At 36.0% G+C, this 20,662-nt stretch overlaps 2 protein-coding genes across 2 annotated transcripts; both read right to left on the bottom strand.

Moving 5' to 3' along the window:
* Positions 1–965: 965 nt before the first annotated feature.
* On the bottom strand, positions 966–6,738 carry LOC135845066 (uncharacterized). The gene is made up of 2 exons (XM_065363530.1): positions 6,087–6,738; positions 966–2,899 (listed from the first exon to the last, which is right to left on the bottom strand). Exon 2 carries the CDS (start codon positions 2,853–2,855, stop codon positions 1,971–1,973), a length of 885 nt encoding a protein of 294 aa, XP_065219602.1. The 5' UTR covers positions 2,856–2,899; positions 6,087–6,738; the 3' UTR covers positions 966–1,970.
* An 878-nt stretch (positions 6,739–7,616) lies between these two features.
* LOC135843000 (integrin beta-PS-like) lies at positions 7,617–20,106 on the bottom strand. The gene is made up of 14 exons (XM_065360717.1): positions 19,671–20,106; positions 19,354–19,561; positions 19,031–19,265; positions 15,690–15,774; positions 14,329–14,499; positions 14,140–14,238; positions 13,910–14,074; positions 13,516–13,809; positions 13,204–13,422; positions 10,736–11,011; positions 10,501–10,630; positions 10,281–10,421; positions 9,872–10,011; positions 7,617–9,785 (listed from the first exon to the last, which is right to left on the bottom strand). Exons 1-14 carry the CDS (start codon positions 19,830–19,832, stop codon positions 9,708–9,710), a joined length of 2,403 nt encoding a protein of 800 aa, XP_065216789.1. The 5' UTR covers positions 19,833–20,106; the 3' UTR covers positions 7,617–9,707.
* Between the last annotated feature and the right edge of the window lie 556 nt (positions 20,107–20,662).

Below are 20,662 nucleotides of genomic sequence, written 5' to 3'. Positions count from 1 at the left end.
GTGTGTGAAACATTTCAAAATATCGAAAAGAATGCATGCATGTGCATCGAAATGTAGATTCTCGAAGGACTTATTCCGATTCTGGAATTAGTTTAACCCCAAAATCAAAACTAAAACTCCCAGAGTACCAGAAGAAGAACATTTTTCCAAAATATATAAAATGAGTTAAACAAAGAAAAAATTTCATCTGAATGAAAATTTAAAAAACATTAAAATCTGGGAAAAAAAGTTGAAACATGGTTTAAAAATTGGGAAAAAAATTACAAATCCTCCAAAACTGGTAATAAACAAAACTTTGAAATTATATTGTCATAGTACAAAATTTTCAAAAGTGAATATTTAAAACACTTTTTTTTTCAAAAAATTTTTTATTGAAAAATAAATTTAAAAAAACTAGCACAAGTCCAAAAAATTATTTTTTCAAAACATTAAAAAAATTGAACATCAAAAGCCTACAATAGGTTGCTAAACGCCAATTTAAAAACTTGCAAAATAATTGAACAATAAGCAAAAACTATGGAAAACTCAAGAAAATTATGAAAAATTTCCTTGAAAATTACAAAAATCCACTTCAGGAGCATATTTTTGAACGTTGAAATTCTATGAAGTACAAAAAATTCTACTGGTGTGGAAATATTAACAATTTTTAAAAATTATTCAAATTAATTTTTCAAAAAAAAAAAAAAAAAATAATGAGACCAACAAAATTACTTTGCATAAATTTATGTTAAAATATTATACTTTTTAGAAAGCTTATTTTGAAAACATTCAAGTGCATAAATTAAAAAAACAAGAACAAAAATACGAGAAAAGGGTGAAAAATGAATCAAAAAATCAAAAAATTGCAAATTACAGATGAAAAAAGTACTTAAACGCTGGTAAAACGTTGAAACACAAAAAAAATTGAAAACATGTCTACTTTCAAAAACGTTTTTGAAAATGAACCCTTCATGATAAGGCTCTAATTACCTAAATGAGTTGATTGAGTCGCCTAAAAAATGGCTTGGGAACCAAAATTTTGAAAAATGCATTTCAAAGCTGCTGATTTTTATTCTGAAATTTGAAAGTATGGCCCAAAATCAAAATTTAGCTATTCCCTTCCATCATTTTCGATTTGGAGAACAAACAAGGTTCCAGAATTATTTCAATACCTTTGATTTGATGCATTCTTCAATATTTATTGGGATTTGGACCACAAATCTTCTTGTAGTGCTCTTGGAAGCTTAATTTTGATGCCAAATCGAGCACTGAATCAGAAACAGTGCCTTCAAAAATCTGTAGTTTAATGCAATTTATTATTTTTCTAAATTCTGAGCCATGCCCCCCCCCTCGGGGCTCTTGGAAGAATTTTTCGATCGCACTGATTATTTCAATTCAGAGATCTATCTGACCCTAAAGCTTGAGAAGCAAAATTTTGAAAAATACAAGATGAGGGTAATCGAAATGTAGATCTTCGAGGGAGCGGATTCCAATTCTGAATTCCGTTTGCCCTCCCCCCAACCAACATTGACCTCATTTTTTGGAATTTTAAGCTTGAGCCCTTTTTTGTGAGACTATGGAAATTTTGTTTTTGAAGTCAAATAAACTTTAGAATCACAGGATGTGTCTTTGAAAACCTACAAATACCAATTATATATTTTTAGAAATTTTGAACTTAGATCACCTCTCCGCGGGCTTCAATTTTGACTATGACGAAAAAAAGCGATATCGAATCCAAAGATAGGCCAGTAAACATTTCAGAAAAAAATTATTCTCAAATCGAAAAACACTCGTTTTACTAAATAAAAATTATTTTGACAAATTTTCAAAACACTAAAATTCTATTCAACTGTCGCGCAGAGAGCTGTTATCAACACTTGTCTCTTTTATCTCATCATTAGATACTTCGTTCGTCGCATTAATCTGCTCAGAAATTATCGATTTTCATTTACCTCGGCCCGAGTATCATTCACGTTTAATTTCACCAATTTTCAAAACTTCATTTCACCCGTATTGACTTTGGCACTAAGCTCCAACGAGCCTTCCAATCCAAGACCCGGATACAAAGCCTTCATCGTAACGATCACAGCCGTCGAATTTTTATAATCATTCGCCTCGAGTACTTCTTCGAAAATCTCCAAATACTGCAATGTAAATTTGATAGCTTCATCGCCGGGTGGCCTGTCACCCACATAATGCCCCGGAATCACCACCTCTGGCTTGAGATCGAGCATTTCCTGCAGCACTTGACGCCAAGACGCGCGAATTTCCGGGGTCTGGGTATCAGCTGTGAAAACATGGAACCCCCAGCCGATCCCAGTGCCTCCTAAAATCACTCTACTTCGCGGTATCCAAATATAGGCCGCGTAATTATCACGACTACGTAACTCCAGCGGTTGACCACCGATTGTGAATGTGGTTTTTAGAGTGATATTTGGCACGTACAGTTCACTCGGTGCACCGTCTTTCAACATAGGAGCCCATAACATGAGTTTGGCGTCTTTGGTATCTCGAATACGAGTTGCCACCTTAGGTGATGATACAACTTCGACGTGTGGGTAAGCTTTCCTCACAGGTTCCAGACCGAAATAGAAGTCCGGGTCGCCGCAAGTGATGATGATTCGTTTTAGACGTTTACCGCTTCTTTTGATGAGCACTTCTAGGTTTTGACCATCTTTAGTACTGAACTGAGCGTCGAACAGGATCGCTTCTTCGTGACTGTGTGAGTAAACCAAAGATGAAGTGACCGGGAATACTCCACCGCTTAAAGGGTTGTAAACGATGATGCTCAGCATGTCCTGTTGCGTAATCACCGAAACTGGAGTACTAGTCAGTAAGATGAAAATTAATGCCAGCATTTTCAAGTTTTCCTCCATATTTTGCCAATTGTGGGTTATGATTTTGGGCAAGTTTCAGTTTCCTGGAACAAATATTATAAGTAGAATTTTAATTTTTAAAGCGTTGAAATCGAAAGGCGAATGGGAAATGATTTTGAAAACATTTTTTCATTGAAGAAAAATGGTGAGAGGGGAGAGGGTTTCTTTGCATTTCAAAAACCAAACAATTCAACTCAAAGGAAGGAAAAGAAAAAATGAGATGTAATCTCTGTTCATAGATCAACATTTTTGAGGATTTGCATTGAGAAAATTTCCTGAAAGCTCAAATTTGAGAGCAATTTATTATAACTTTTTTATACTTTGTACCTTTTTTAGCATTTTTTATTTTTATAAATTTTTTTATATTTTTTTAAATAAGGTACAAAATTTGGAAAATCAAAAAAAAAACTCAATAAAGTTGAAAATTTGACAGAATTGATTTTATTCAACAAAATGATGAAATTTCGTTGAAATGGGCATAAAATTCAAACATTTTTTTTCATCAAAGTACCAAAAAAATAAAAAATAAATAATGTATAAAATTGGAAAAAGATCTGACAACTTAAAAAAAAGAACTTGAAGTTAAATTCGAAAAAATATAATAATATCTACAGTGTGTCAAGAAAGTAGTACCCGGTAGCTTTAATTTCCAAGTGGAAAGAGCTAGCGAGATGAATGAAGCGGCGTTAACTTGCAAAAAAATAAGGGCTTTTAAAAGCGACGTTGCCAAATTTCAGGCCCATGCTCATGGCTTCCACAAATAGTAAACATCGGTTTTGTCAAAAGATTGGATCCGGTTTTTATAGGCGCAATGTTTTTTTGAAACCGGTTCATTAAATTGCAACCAGTTATCAAAAATTACTTAAAAATTGGAAATAGAGAAAAAAGCTCGAAATAAAAGTTGTAGCGAGGGGGTGAAAAATTAGGCTACACAATTCTGTCCAACCACATTTTGAAACCGGTTCAACGGTTCACATTTAGCAACCAGTTTTTGACAATTGCCTAAGAATTGGAAATGGAGAAGAAAGCTTGAAACAAAAGTTGTACCAAGAGCGTGAAAAGTTGAACTATTTTCGCTGATCACATTTTGAAACCAGTTTATTAATTTGCAACCAAGTAATTTTTGATAACTGGTTGCAAATTAATGAACTGGTTTCAAAATATGATCAACAAAAATAGATCAATTTTTCAAGCTCTACAACTTTTGATTCGAGTTTTTTTCTCCATCTCCAATTTTTAGGCAATTTGAGATAACTGGTTGCAAATTAGTGAACCGGTTTCAAAATCCGATTTGCAAAAAAAGTCCAATTTTTCAAGCTCTACAACTTTTGATTCGAGTTTTTTTCTCCATCTCCAATTTTTAGGCAATTTGAGATAACTGGTTGCAAATTAGTGAACCGGTTTCGAAATCCGATTTGTAAAAATAGTCCAATTTTTCACGCTCCACAACTTTTGTTTTGAGTTTTTTTTCTCTATCTCCAATTTTTAGGCAATTTTTGACAACTGGTTGCAAATTAGTAAACCGGTTTCAAAATCCGATTAGCAAAAATAGATCAATTTTTCACGCTCGACAACTTTTGTTTCAATCTTCTGTCTCTATCTCCAACTTTTAGGCAATTTGAGATAACTGGTTGCAAATTAGTGAACCGGTTTCAAAATTCGATCAGTAAAAATTGTGTAAATTTTCACGCTCTACAACTTTTGTTGCAAGTTTTTTCTCTGTCACCAATTCTTGGGCAATTTTTGACGATTGGTTGAAAATTAATGAACTGGTTTCAAAATCCGATTTGCGAAAGAATCCGATTTTTGACGCTCTACAACTTTTGTTTCAAGTTTTTTTCACTATCTCAAATTTTTAGGTCATTGCCAAAAACTGGTTGCAAATTAATGAACCAGTTTCAAAATCTGATTAGCAAAAATGGTTCAATTTTTTACGCTTTACAACTTTTGTTTCAAGTTTTTTTCACTATCTCAAATTTTTAGGTCATTGCCAAAAACTGGTTGCAAATTAATGAACCAGTTTCAAAATCTGATTAGCAAAAATGGTTCAATTTTTTACGCTTTACAACTTTTGTTTCAAGCTTTTTTCACTAATATCTTCAATTTTTGGGTGATTGTTAAAAACCGGTTGCTAAATGTGAACCATATAAACCGGTTTCAAAATGTGATTAGACAGAAATTGAAATGTCGAGTAAAATCGATGCTTTTTGAACGAGTATGAAATGAGATTTTTGGAAAATACAGCCAAAAAAAACAAACTAACAAACCATATTGAAAACTTAAGAAAGCAACATAGTATAAAATTTTAAAATCCAAACGTGAATGTTTATTAGCAAAATAATAAAGGTTTACGCGTATGTAGAATGTTAATGGCTGAAAAAAAAGATTCTAAGGCTAAAAAGTGATAATAATTAGGCATGTAAAATTGAAAAACAACAAACTAAAATTAGAAAAATGTTCTGAAAAGAAAAGCTTAACAAATTAAATAAACAAAATAATTCCTATTTTTTTAATTATCTATTATTTTTTTTTACAAAATAATAATTTTATTTGAATGTTGAAAAACCAAAGAAGAAAATATATTAATTTAGTAATTTTAAAAAAGCACAAATTTTTCTCAAAATGCTGATTTTTTATTTCAGTTTCAAAAGGATTAAAAAACAATGTTGTAAATATTTTTTCCAAAATTTAGGAAATTATTGAAAAAACTCGTCTTAGGTAATGAAAAATGAATAGAAATAAAAAGACTACCTACCTTATTAAAGAATTCAAAATTTTGGGGAAAAAACATGTCAAAGACTTGATTAAGCAAAAAACAATAAAAATAAGAGAAGAACCTCAAAAAATAAAAAAAGAGCGAAAAAATGATCGGAAAATCCCTCCTTCTCCCCCGAAAAAAAAAACGTTAAAAAGTATGTACATAATTTAAAACCAAAAAAAAAACTGAAAATCTGAAAAAAATTGAATTGAAAAAATGTTTTGAATACACTTGGGTTTCGTGCCAGAATTTCGGTTGATACACAAAGATAGACATCTCAAAGTTTAAAAATTCTCAAAGGAACAATCTAACAATCTAATCTATCCATAAAACAAATGAATTTTATAATTATTTCATGGCACCAAGAAGTCAAGAATGAAAGTTCGTTCTTTTTAACAACAGTCAATCCTTCATTGAACGTTTTTTCCGAGTAGAATAAATTCCAATATTAATCATTCAACTACAATACATACCTACATATTGCAAAAACTCCTTTCGCGACACATTTCACCAATTTATAGGCCAGAAAAAAATTCACGACACTGAAAAAATTCGTAAATACATATCCCGGAACATTTCGGCAGATGCCATCATCAGAGCAAATTCGAGTTCACGTCTAAAATCGCACACCAAACACACCATACTAATGCCAAAGCGTATCATTTGGAATTAAAATTACATCATGGTACCGAGTACCTACCAGAAATTACACCTTGGTAGTTTTTTTCGCAATGTGGTCAACAGTCTGCGTATAATTAGACGTGTTTTATGTAAAAGTGATCTTTTTCCTATTACTCTTGGTTATGGCCCATTGACACGAAAGTAACGAAGCGGTCGAAATCGTACACCGTAAAATCCGCGGACACCGAACGCAGACAATAATCGTCGCGCGAATTAACTCGGTTCAAAAACCAGGAAACCTATGTTAAGTAAGACAATACGTAGGTACTTTAGGTGTATGTGGTATTTATTAAAGCGTACGTGTATTGAATACCACATTTGTAATTGAGGAATTTCATCTTTATACTAGGTTTCCTTCGCGAATTTTTTTCGTATTTGGATCATGTTACGAAATAGTCAAACGATTGATTTAATTTTGGGAACCACCGATGTGATGTGAGTAGAGTAGGTAAGTATAGTTCGGAAAAAATTGGTTTCGTTGATAGTTATTTGGATTAACTTTCAAGCTGGTTTTAAATTGAAAAGAAAAAAATTAGAAATGTCAGATAGGTAAAGTAATTAAAATTAATTGATAAATATTTCAATTTTTTTACAAATTGAAAATAATCAATTGGTCGACTCAAACAATTTGTTTCTATCACTTTGAAAAAATGAATCAATAAATGAAAAATTATTCGTAAATTTTCCAAACCAGTTTGCAACCCAATGTAATTTTTCAAACACAGCGTGCACAACTTACCAAAAAAAAAATTCACAAACTCATCGTCAAAAAAAAGAACATTTATTTTCTTTTGCATTCTTCCCAACAACAAATCCCCACCTTCTATAGCTCCTTCCTGCGACACAACAACCACCACAGTAATCGCTTTGAAGTCCAAATACGCCCGTGTGAGTGCACCACTTACACAACTTCAATAGCCGATATTTGAAAAACTGCCTTTTTCCAGCTACTGTACGAGCACACAATGAATTTCGGGCCAGGTTATTCGCCAATTTGACCCACTTTACGACATCGTGCATCACTTACAACAAAGGGTTACGAAACGAAAATTCGTACAGTAAAAGGAAAAGCGAAAAACTCGCGGTTTTTCAGCCTTTTCAACGTATTTCGAATATGTTTTCAAATAGGTAATAATGATCTGGCGACAAACAAACGAGGGGAAAAAATTCCTAAAAAGGTACAAAGGTAATAAAAAAATGTCGTTTTGCTTTACGTCGTATTTCCTCGAAATGTTGAGAGGCCACTGAACCGAGATGAACTACATTCAAGGTGAACTCATCAGTAAGTATCGTCGTCGTGTACACCAAAAAAAAAAAAAAAAAACTCATATACGTTTCTTACTCCTTTTAGTATAGCAGCTCTCGCGATGATTCTAGAGTGCAACCATATTACTCTAGTACAGCGTAAAAGTGCGGAAGTAGATCATAAACCAGTGCAATACGTATCCCATCCAGTACACTGGGGGTTTACATTTTAGTTTTACCACATAAAATAATGATAACTTCATCTAGAACAAAGTACCTAGCGAGCTTACATAAAGAGTAAATATACAAGTTTACACGTTGTCAGCATATTTTACGGATGAATTTACCTCAATAATAGGTTACCATCACGTAGGGTATTTTTCCATTCGATGTATTACAACGCTGATCTCCGAGCTCCATCGAGCAATATGTCCGTTTTCAGCTTATTTTATGGCGTTTCTAAATGTTGTTCGGAGGTTTTAGTTTTTCTCATTTTTTTGGACGAATTTCCAACAGAATGAATGGATTGAAATTCTAATACATCTAGGGTCGAATAGGATAGATAAAGGAAGTTCAATACAGTCATCGTGTAACCGAGGGGGGGGGGGGTGCTCCTGGAGGTGTGATGAGATGTGGAAATTTTAACATTCAAAAATACCTATGCTGGATGTTCCAGAAATGTTCAAAAACCGTTTGAAATCCATTTGGAAGGACAAAAATAAAGTGCTCCTGGGTCAGTTTGATGAAATTTTGATTTTTCCCTATTTTTTGCCCTTTGATTTTTAAAAATCACCAGTCAGAATTTCAAGTGCTGAAATGCCTTTTTTGATTTTTGGTGAATTTTTAAAAATCGAACTTAGGTAATCAAAAATGGGCAAAAAAATCAAAATTTTACCAAATTGATATAGGATGCTAAAATTTGGGATATACCCTATTTTTGACCCGGAAAATCGATTGGAAACAGTTTCAAATCGTTTCGAGCAGTTCTGGAGCCTCCAGCAGGTTTCTGAAACTTGAATTTTCCTCATATTTCATCAATTAATGGAGTTGGAGATCTGACATTTACTCTGCAAACGTCCACTGCAGTTGGATTTCAAGTCATTTTGAAGCTTCCCAGCTACTTTTTGGACCTTAATGGCCGATAAAGTGCCTGATATTTTTTTCAAAGTCGATGTATTCCAGTTTGGAAGGAATTTTTGTTCGTCGATTTCATACAAAAATTACCCTTCCATCTACGTTTGAGCTCGAATGATGAAATTCAATTTCGATCCGAAGTTTCAAAAATCTACTGGAGACTCCAGTAGTTTCCAAAAAGTCACTAGAGGCTCCAAAACGACTTGAAATCCATCTGCAGTCGAATTCATAGCAAATTGAAATTAGTTTGCAGAGTGAATTCTGGCTTTATAAATCCATTTGATGACATTTAGCAGAAATTTCAAGTTTCAAAAATCTACTGGGGGCTCCAAACATTTTCTAAAAGTTGGTGGAGGCTGACAAATGACTTTACCCTACCAACAGTTGACTTGAGAACGTGTTTAAGTCGGAGTGCAGCGTGAATTTTGGATTTTCGACTTTATTTGATGAAGTTTAGAGGAAATTTCAAGTTTCAAAAATCTGCTGGAGGCTCCAGAATTGCTCAAAACGGTTTAAAATCGTTTTTAGTCGATTGGGAAACTTGAAAATGGGGTATATTCCAAATTTCAGCTTTCTAGGTCAGTTTGGTAAAATTTTTTATTTTTTCTCATATTTTTCCTTCGTTTTATTTTCAAAAATTCATCAAAAGTACATTATAGCAATTCTTAAAAATATGTTCACCGGATGTCCCTTTAAGAAAAAAGTTGTTTCGGATGGTTGGAGGGGGGAGGGGGTACAATTACTCCTATTGTCATATGCCGGACTGTGTGCGAAGTCCATAATTATGCTGTAATATTGGAACATTTTAATATCTAACAAGTTCCAGATTTTAAATTTGAAAAAAATATATACTTATTTTTTTTAAATAAAAAGTGAGAATCAATATAAAAATGATAAAATTAAATAGGTAATACTAAAACAGGTAGATAATAGAAATGAGAAAATCAAAAGGATTGGAATACATCTTCACGATGAGTTAAAAATGATTATAAACTCACACCATTGAAATTTAAAATTATAATAAAGGAACATGCTTAATCAAGTTTTGACGATCCACAATAGGTAGGATTTTTGAACGTAGATGTTGGTTGCTTGTAAATGGGATTATGCCCCTGAAATCATAATATCGATGATATAATAAAACATACCTACTGGTCAATTGATGAAAATTTTCTCAAGTCGATAGCAAATAACTTACCGCATCCCATTTCGCCTTCTCTTTTTCTTTTTCGAATTTCGCGAATTCTCTACGATCTTGTATCACGGTGACGAATTTCCATAACAATAAAAGCGCCAAACCGAACAGCACAATGCCCAATATCAAGGAGAAAAATACGACTGCGCAAAACAAACTCGATTATTTATCACCAATTCAAGACAACAAGTCCCCAGCGAAAAATGATTGGATGCGGTCAAATCAGGACATTCCAGGGATCCAATTTTACCTGATTAGTAGATCGGTTCAAATCTGATTGATCAGATCAGATCGGGTTAACCTTATTTCTCTCTGATACAATTAGTTTGTTCAGATTTGATCAGATCCAATCATTTGCGCCAGGACTTGATTCATGAAACTAATCAGTAATAATTGGTGGATAGGTACATACCAGGCATATGAGCTTCAGGAGGACATTTTTTATTTTTCTCAGCAATAATATTAACTCGACTCCCTATTGCTTCGTAAATGAAACTAAATGTACAGCCTTGATCGTCGTCAAATGAACAGACATAATCAACGTTGTGGTCGACTGCACAAAACAAAAAACAAAAAAAATTAGGTACTTAAGCTGAACCAGACCGAGTAGTGGATCAAAGTTGTTTTTGTACCTGACAACCCTTCTATAATAGTGATATTATAGGAACACTTGGAGTCACACTGTTCCTTCGTGAGAGAGCCAGATTGATGTACTCTGCATTGAACACAACTTTTCAAGTCGTTACATCTATTATTACACGTCTGAAAAAAAATTACAAAGATCAGATTTCAGAGATCATTCTTCCATCTTTTAAAATAGGCAATAGGTACCTAATCAATTAGGTTAAGAGATGTATTTCTACTTACGGGACATTTCTGACAATACGCTCCCCAGTATCCTCCAGCTTGCTCGCACTCGCATTTATTACAAACACACTTCCCGTGACCAGAACAACTATCTGCTTCATTTCCATTCTGTGGAATACAATTTGAAGTGCTGTTATGGCAAGAGCAATCGTCCTTAATCCAACCAGTGTTACACTTGCAACTACCGCAGTTACATTGTCCAAATCCAGAACACAATTTACCACCATAACGAGGGCAATTGAAATTGCTACATTGGCAGAACTCGCCGAAGATAGGCTGAAATGATGAACATGATTCTAAAAATTAAGTAGGTAGGTAACAAATAAAGCTGTTAAAAGTAAATGAAAAAAACAAAAAAAATAGAAAAATGGAAAAGAAAAGTGAAGAGCACATAAAATGCTTTTGTACCAACTTATGCTCACGGGTCAATGACCTTGAGAGAGCAGATAGACAGGTCAATGACCTTCGGAGGGTGGACAACCTGATCAATGACCTTCAGAGGCCACACATGTGGACATATGTACAACCTTTTTGAATCTGGATAGGAAAGTCGCTTTTATACCAACTTGTGCTCAGGTGTCAATGACCTTGAAAGGGCAGACAGACAGGTCAATGTCCTGGGAGAGCAGCAAGACAGGTCAGTGACCTTGGGAGGGCAGTCAGACAGGTTAATGACCTTAGGAGGGTGAACAAACCTATTAATAACCTTCAGAGGCCACACATGTGGACATACAACCTTGAGAATCTGGATAGGTAGGTAGGTCAGTGACCTCGAGAGGCATGACAAGCAGACGGACGACCCTGAGTGGTCAGACAGGCAGACAGGTGACCTCGGAAAGTTGTATAGATAGGTCATTAACCTTTGGAAGCCTGACAGAGGGATGATGAGAAGCCAGACGGACGGGTCATTGACCTTTAGAAGCCAGACAGAAATGTTATGAGAAGCCAGACGGCCGGTTCAATGACCTTAGGAAGCCAAACAGGCAGCCAGACGACTTTTGGAAGTCATAATGACCGATCAATGACCTCTGGACACCACACAGATGGACAGATGACCTAGTGAATCTTGAGAGGTAGGTCAGTGACCTCGAGAGGCTTGACAGGCAAACAGATGACCTTGTGAAGCCAGCCAGATGGGACAATGACCTTAAGAGACAAGACAGGCAACAAATTTTAAAAGTTATACTGCCGGGTCAATGACCTTGAGAGGTCAGCCAAGTGAATATGTGACCTTAGGAATCTGGACAGGTAGGTTAGTGACCCGGAGAGACGCCAAAGGCAGTCAGACCACATTGAGAGGCCAGAGACAGGTTCACTTTGAGAAGCCAGACAGATGTGTCAATGACCTTAAGAGGACAGACAGACAGACAGACAGACAGACAGACAGACAGACAGACAGACAGACAGACAGACAGACGGGTCAATGACCTTAAGAGGACAGACAGCCAAACAGATGACCCCCGAGAATCTAAGCAGTCATGCAGACAACCTGGAAAGGTCAGACAGGCAGACAAACGACCATGAGAGGCCAAACAGGTAGGTCAGTGACCTCGAGAGGCTCAACAGGAAAACAGACAACATTGAAAGGCCAAACAGACGAGTCGCGAGTCAATTGCCTTAAGCGGCAAGACAGAACGAGATACTAACTGACGACCTTGGGATGTCAGACAGATGAATCACTGACCTTAAGTGGCCAGACAAGCAGAAGTACGACCTTGAGAAGGTGGATGGACAATTGGACAGCTTCAATGAACTTGAGAGGATGGACAAGTAGACAGACGACCTTGGGAAGCCAGACAGGCACGTAGACGTCCTCAAGAGGCCAGACCCTCTGAATTACAAAATTTAAAATTGATTTTCAGAGTTTGCATGACCTTCAAATCATAAAAAATCAAAATAACAAATCTTTAGGTTTGTATTTGAAGCTCTCATGAGGTCATGACCTCTAAACTATGATATATTTAATCAACTTTTGGAGCCTCCATGGCCTTCAATCTTGCATGTTCTAAATTGATTTTCTTTCAAGTTTTTAAAACAACTAAAACCGTTCCAAGAGCAATTTTCAAACTTTTTTATAAAAAATTTGAAGAAAATGAACCATTTGCGGATAATTTCCGGTGGTATCTTTTTTTTCAACTAGGTACCTATCACAAAATTTTGATTCTAGGTACATACAAATGTGACGTCAATTTGAAAAATAAAAATTATGTAAAGGCCCAGGGGAAAATGATTGGATTTGATCAGATCCAATTAAATTTGATCAGATGTGACCAGATTACATCTTATCTCCCCTGATTCGATTTGATCAGCTCTGTACAGATCTAATTGTGTCCAGGAAACGTCTGGATCAGATCAGTGTCTATTCAGATCCAATCAGGTCTCTTATTGGATCGAATCAGGTCTGATAGATCTAAGATCTAGTCATCCCCCCTCCTCCCAGAGAGACACATCTTATCATAATTACTCACCTCATCTTCTTTATCAGATCGGCATTCGCATTTATTACATTTGCATGAACCTCGATCCGAACAAATTCGAGTGCTGTTTTTCGGAGAGCATTTGTCGATTTTATCCACATCTGAATCTCCACAGCCACAGTTTTCACCAGAAAATCCAGGATAGCATTCGCAAACGCCGCATTTCAACGTTCCTTTACCAGAACACTTGGGTGAATTTTCTTTATACGACTAGAAATGTAACACAGCAATGACTAATGAGTTGGTATGTATCTAACATGTTTGAAAAATAAACGAGGTAAAATCTGTGGGTACTCAGCTCACCGGATGACCAGGATTTGAACAATTATTACAATCACACATCAGCTGCACTTCAACGGTTAGCTTATCGACTTCCAGACGAATATCGAATTTGTGAACATTTTCATTCGTATTAAGGTTATATGGACAACGAAGTAGTTCTAATTCAACATCGAACTCGATCGTATCATCAACTTTGAAACCTTCGCATTTATTCGTCTCTATCAAATCTGGGTAATTTTTGCACTTCGTGAAATATCTAATTCTGAAATCACTTCCTAAACCTTCTGCTTGCAGTTCAACTTTCGATGTGATTTTCTGCAAAAATTAAAATCACAATGAGAAATAATCGAATGGTTGGCAGAAGCATCTGCACAAGAGATGAAGTAGGTAGGTATGAGTGAATTTTACAACTCACATCGTATTCATTTTTCACCAATTCGACCACGTTTGAAGAGTCTGATGATAATTCACCTGCAGAAGAGCCCTCTATGAAATTTGTCAACTCTTTATAAAGTTCAATTTGTTTCTGTGTTACAGCGAATATCAAATTTATCGAATTTTCTTTCAATTTTGAATTGATCTGAAACATCACACAATTAAATAAGGTACCCAAAATATTGCGGAAAAATTAATTTCACACCGTACATGCGACACAGAAGGATAATCCAGAATCGAAGAATGTGTATATTGGCCATTTTCATTCAGATGACAACACCCATCGTTAGGTTTTGTTACACCTCCGAGCTAAGAAACACACGAACCAAAACAAAATTAAAACGTATACCTATCTAAAGTAAAACCATTAGGTACCTCGATTTTGTAAACATTTTATACTTTTCCATCGCCAGCATAATGGAATGAGTCATCTGTAGAAAAGACCAACAATTTACGAGCATGATCTCTCCAACCAATTTGCTTATGACAGACGATAGCTTGCATGATTGCGTCGAAACCACCTTCCGGACCATCCAAATTGCCAGATAAGTTGGCTGACTTTACTTTATCCTGAATTCATGAAAAATTATCGATTGAAACGTGATGAGCAAATAAATTGGATAGGTTTATAAGTAGGTAGGTAAGTAATGTCGTATAGGATTAAATATTTTTCAGAAGGAATTCATTTTTGGGGAAAGCTTGGCGTGTCCAAATAGGTAGGTAAGGAATTAGACTGGTATAACTAGATAGGATAAGTGGGTATTTTTACAGGAAAGTGACATATAGGAACCTGCCTATACTTCAGATAATTAAAATGTCTACACATGAGAGTAATTTATTTCCTACATTCGAAAAGGGTTAGAAAATGGGACTATTTACAAATAGGTAAATACCTATCAAAGTTCCAAAAGCATAAGGTGAGATCGTAACCTCTTTTAGATGATAGATATTTATTCGATCATTAAATATTATTCGAGGAATAATTACTATGTTAGACACATTATGAAATTGAATCGTTTACTCGATTATCTAAATTTCTAAGAGCTAATAAAATATCATACCTGATATATTTAATTATTAGTTTCTAAACCTGACATTACCTTGACAATTTTGATTTATTAAACTAAGACGGAGTCAATTTCCATGACTATATAGTAGCCCTATCTAAGAAGAATTTGCCCTAAATTCACACCATTATCTAGGCGTGTGCCTAAGCACCGCCATTACTGGCTTACGTGACACAGGTTTACTCTTCCATAATTAGACTCGATTCAATCGTAATAAACGCGAAATCATTATCGAAAATTCAAACACAATTAACACTCGAAATTAAGGCATTTTATTCATACTCGAAACATTATTCAAAAAATATAAAAAGAGAAAAAGAAAAGGATTAATTATAACGCGATCGCGTAGCACAACAAATCGAACGTTCTTTCTTAACCATCAAATTACTATTGATACCTACTACGTTAGGTAGGACTTACCTAACGTCCGTAAGTTCAACTTTTCCCCACTCTCATCACTTAAGCCCAAGATCATAGAAAAATATGTAGTTAGGTTAGTATACCCAAATAAATTCAGGCAATTAACTTGACCTATGCTACAGTAAGTATTGTGTGAATTCTTCGAAAGAGCTAAAAATAAGTTCAAATAGAAATTTTTTGACACTTTTCCAAAAAATATCGAAAATGATACCTCAGCTCAGGTTATTATAACTAAGTATAGCCAGTATAGGTACATAATGGCTTGAAACTTACGGAGAATTGACTCGTGTTTTGATTAAGACTCATCACATGCTGGAAACCAAAAGGAGCAGTACAATCTTCACAAGGTGTCTTTAACCTGCAATGTAAAAAAGTCGTAGCAGTCTGCCGCTACGTAAGAGCCAAATTTTTGTGCCAGAAGTATTGAGGGCTCTTGAACTACTCGCACCCTCGCTTCGCTCCTGTGGTTCGCCTGTGTTGGGGGGGGGGGACTTTTCCCCCCTGCCCCCCAAGAGCTTCGCCCAACTACCTCCTACGCATGTTTTTTTTCATGTTCTGCGCTTCGCTTAAACTACTCGCACCCTCGCTTCGCTCCTGTGCTTCGCCTGTGTTGGGGGGACTTTGTCCCCCCTGCCCCCCTTGGGCTTCGCCCAATTACCTCCAGCAAACGTCTTTTTTTTCATGTTCTATGCTTCAGTTGAACTACTCGCACCCTCGCTTCGCTCCTGTGCTTCGCCTGTGTTCGTCCCCCCTAAACCCCCCTTGGGCTTCGCCCAACTCTCTCCTTCCACTGTTTCCTTCTTATATTCGCGGAGGGACTCCGTCCCCCCTGCGCCTCCCTTGGGCTTCGCCCAACTCTCTTCTTCCTCCTTCAAAAAATGTGGTAACAAACCTGTCTTGACCCTGAAACAGGTCAAATGGGGTTGGAAGGTTTGAACCGGCAAAAGGCACTTCCGGTACATTCTCCCAATGCACTGTGAAAATTTGGACCCTCTTGGTCAATTTGGAGGGGCTGTATAGGCTTGGCTAAACGTCAAAATTTTCAAAAAACCCGTATAATTGATGAAAAACTCCACTTTTTTGACCCTGGAGAGGGGTCTAATGAGGTTGGAAGGTTGAAACCTGCAAAAGGCACTTCGGGTACATCCTCCCAATGTACTGTGAAAATTTGGACCCTCTAGGTCAATTTGGAGGGGCTGTAGGCTTGGCTAAACATCAAAAAACACGCAAAAATCCACTTTTTTGACCCTGGAGAGGGGTCAAATGGGGTTGGAATGGGGTTGGAAGGTTGAAACCTGCAAAAAGGACTCAAGGGGCACCCTTTCATTGTATGCTGAAAATTTGGACTCCTAAGGTCAATTTTAGGGGTGAGGGGGTCAAAAATAGGGGTCAAATGTGGTTTTTCCCGCCTTAATCAGAGTGGGGATGACCTAGGAAACTGAAATTTGGATATGTTGATCACAATGAGAGTACTGACCAATGGTATAATTTTGGACTCTTTTCATCTTTTTGGGGTCATATTATGCCCCTCCAAAAAAATGACCTTTCTGTAAAAATGGGGTTGGAAGGTTTAAACATGCAAAAGGCACTTCGGGTACATCCTCCCATTGTACTGTGAAAATTTGGACCCTCTAGGTTAATTTGGAGGGGCTGTAGGCTTGACTAAATGTTGAAATTTTCAAAAAAACACGTTAAATGGATGAAAAAATCCACCTTTTTGACCCTGAAGAGAGGTCAAATGGGGTTGGAAGGTTGAAATCTCGTCCGCTAAGTGCGGAAGGGTGCCTCGTGCAACTTGTTACTTGATACCTGTGTAAAACTGCCTTTCCACTCTGAGCACCATCTATCAGTCCAAATGTTCAAACCAAAAGTTATGTTACCTCAAGACACCCTTCCCATCACCAAAGATACCTTTAGATTTGAACTTGGACTGATAGATGGCGCTCAGTGTGGAAAGGCAGTTTTACACAGGTATCAAGTAACGAGTTGCACGAGGCACCCTTCCGCACTTAGCCGACGATCTGCAAAAGGCACTTCGGGTACATCCTCCCAATGTACTGTGAAAATTTGGACCCTCTAGGTCAATTTGGAGGGGCTGTAGGCTTGACTAAACATCAAAAAACACGCAAAAATCCACTTTTTTGATCCTGGAGAGGGGTCAAATGGGGTTGGAAGGTTGAAACCTGCAAAAAGCACGCAAGGGGCACCCTCTCATTGTATGCTGAAAATTTGGACTCCTAAGGTCAATTTTAGGGGTGAGGGGGTCAAAAATAGGGGTAAAATGTGGTTTTTCTCACTTAAAATGGGGTGGGGATGACCTAGGAAGCTGAAATTTGGATATGTTGATCACAATGGAGGTATTGACCTATGGTATGATTTTGGACCTTTTTCGTTCATTTGGGGCCATATTATGCCCCTCCAAAAAAATGACCTTTCTGTAATTTTGAACTTTGACCCTCCCCACTGCAGGGGTCAACTCTAGCTCCCAAAAGAACCCTATTGTCCAAGTTTTATCCCATTTCATTCATTAGAACGTCTCTTGATTTAAAAAGTAAAAAATTCAAGTTTCGGTGAAACTTCTATATAAATAAATATATAAATATTCTAGGGGGTAAACTCGTAACTTTTTTCTTGATTAACCAGCAAACTCATAACGTTTTGACAAACTCGTAACCTTTTTAGGACGTGACTTTTCGATGAGGTGCCATATGAATCTACAAGGTGTGGGAAGTCTACTGGCAAAGTTTGAGCAGGGACGTGAGATTGCTGTTTATACAATTTCACTTTTGACTGAATTTTCAAATGAGTACATAGCCTAATTCTTAGGTATGAGGATATGAGGAAAAGGTTTTTATTGCCAAGAATCATTTTTTACGTGTTTTACGTTCTTTTTGGTGATTTTGGTGGTTGAAGATGTCCTCTTTCACATGGCGTGGTCAAAAATCGTCTAAAATAAATTTTTGACTGCTGAATTTTAATTTTGAGTTGATTATACAGGTCCAAATTTTCGTGTTTTTCAATCTAAACATTAATTTAATGGGAAAAATATGCATCCTAGGAAAAAAATGCAATGAAGGAAATTGTAGAGAATTAAATTTCCTTTCTGCTCAGAGCTGGTTATTTTTCTGTAGGATGCTTTGTTAAAAAGGTATTTGCGAAAAACAGAGACGTATAAGACTTTAAAAAAAAGGCTTTTCTGAAAAATTGATTTTTTGGCAATGAAATACTTTTCCACAGGTCACCCAAAAATCAAGTTAACGAATATAACGCGGCCTAACATCGAGTACTATCAGGCCTATGGGGTGACGCGTCGAGCGTATGCTTAGCAACGAAGTTACAGAGGGGTCTTGAGATTGCTGTTTATACAAAACGTTATGAGTTTACCTGTATGCGGCTATATATAAATATATATATATAAAAACTGACACACCGGGAATCGTCTAGTTTGAGCTCAAAACGTCGAGAACTATCAAAATTTTTCATCCCCGACCTTTTTATCCAAAGTTGGGCCTACCGCAATAGCCATCATTTTTTACAAAAATTTGGCTAAAAAGAACGTACCTATTATTCAAATAGAGACCCACATTTAAGAAACAAAATCTAGGATTACTTACTTTTCAGGCAAAATGTTAACGTAGGGCATCTCCACTTTGTCTACAAAACTACCAAATCCCAAACTAAAGTTGCTGGATATTTTCTTCATAGTACTTGCCAGCTCCTCTCCCAATGCTGATAATTTATCTCTTTGAACTTTCATAGATTGGGATAAGTCCATTAGGTAGTACAAGTCTATTGGATAATCTTTCACTCGCTTGTACCAGATCTTAAACTTATACGGATTTCCTTCGTCTGAATAACATTATATGGTATTAGTAAATCATTATTCTACTCGTAGTCTATGTACCTAATCATAGATCTTTATGAAAAATATTCTCACTTGGTCGGAGATTCACTTTTAAAATCTGCGGCATTACTTGAACAATTTTTTTTTGACTGGATGAATCTGAGACCGAATCATCACGTTTGATCACCTCGGTTAAAGCATCCGATTCATTACCAGTTGTTTCAATTTTCGGATTTATAAAGTAGTTGTCTGAGCACTTGGAAGATTCGCCACTTTTCGAACATCGTTTATCCTTGAAATTCTGATCAGCGGAATCACGATAGCAAATTATCATAAATAGGTATACATTTATATAGGTATATAATGTAAGTACCTAGTTGCTGAATTGCAGAAAAATAGTTACCACTTACCGGATCTGAACACCATCCACATCCATAAATTTGAATACATTCGTTACATCTTGCCTTCGAAGCGCAAATCTCGTTAGATACGTTTTGTTGAGCTAACGTCCATTGTGTTAGAAAACACACCGAACATATTATTTGCAAAAGGAATGTGGATAAATTTTTCATTTTCAACTCCGAAAACTTCAACCATTAGTACGCGAAATGTTTGTCACAGTGAAAAAATTATATTGCGAATATTCTGATAGAAATTGTCATCGATCACACAATAAACAAGCAGGAAATGATTGAATGTTGCTCGATGTCTGCGAACGTAACTACCTATCTGACTATTTTTGAAATTTAGAAAGATAAAAAAAAACTGTACAATTGAGTCATGATTAATTTGTAGAAAATTACGTCGAATATGATACACAAACTGCTCGTTTTATGGAGCCAGATATGTACCGGTACTCTTTTTTATATAGCTGGGAAAACTGATTCACAGTTACGTCATATCATCGAGATTCAAATTGTATAATTATTAGCGGATCTTATCAATTTAGTACCGAGCGTGATAAAATAGGTACTCGTAATACTGAGTAATGATCAATAATGGCAAGCCAGGCAGCGGTTCTACAAATACGATAAATTATCATAATTTTTAGAAAAGAAAAAAAAGGCATCACTTTATGGAATATTTATAAATTGGTTCTCATATTTATTATCAATTAACTACGTCATACTGGTATGAACTACTCGTAATATTTGAAGAATAAATCGTTGAACGCAGCAAAATTATGAATTGCCCTGCACAGAAACATGGAACTGATATGATCGAGGAAATCTGCACACCTGATTGGAACTGAGTATTTCCACAGTTCAATCCCTGTGATGTCATAAGACCACAATTAGAGTAGGAATTTTATTCGAATTGAGGGTTGAAAAGTTAAATATCCAATATAAATTCTAAAATATGTACATTTGGTATAATTTGATTTTTTTCTAATTTTTGACCC

This window comes from Planococcus citri, chromosome 4, assembly GCF_950023065.1.
Source record: "Planococcus citri chromosome 4, ihPlaCitr1.1, whole genome shotgun sequence".
Taxonomy (NCBI): domain Eukaryota; kingdom Metazoa; phylum Arthropoda; class Insecta; order Hemiptera; family Pseudococcidae; genus Planococcus; species Planococcus citri.
Note: the sequence above shows the minus strand (reverse complement) of the source record. Positions and strands in the feature narration are given on the sequence as shown.

Excerpts from the sequence above, each read along its gene's own strand:
- LOC135845066 (XM_065363530.1), bottom strand. The coding sequence starts at position 2,855 with ATGGAGGAAAACTTGAAAATGCTGGCATTAATTTTCATCTTACTGACT.
- LOC135843000 (XM_065360717.1), bottom strand. The coding sequence starts at position 19,832 with ATGAAAAATTTATCCACATTCCTTTTGCAAATAATATGTTCGGTGTGT. Across the intron at positions 14,500-15,689 it reads AAAACACGAGTCAATTCTCC|GATAAAGTAAAGTCAGCCAA; the intron begins GTAAGTTTCAAG and ends TCATGAATTCAG. Across the intron at positions 10,422-10,500 it reads TATTATAGAAGGGTTGTCAG|TCGACCACAACGTTGATTAT; the intron begins GTACAAAAACAA and ends TGTTTTGTGCAG.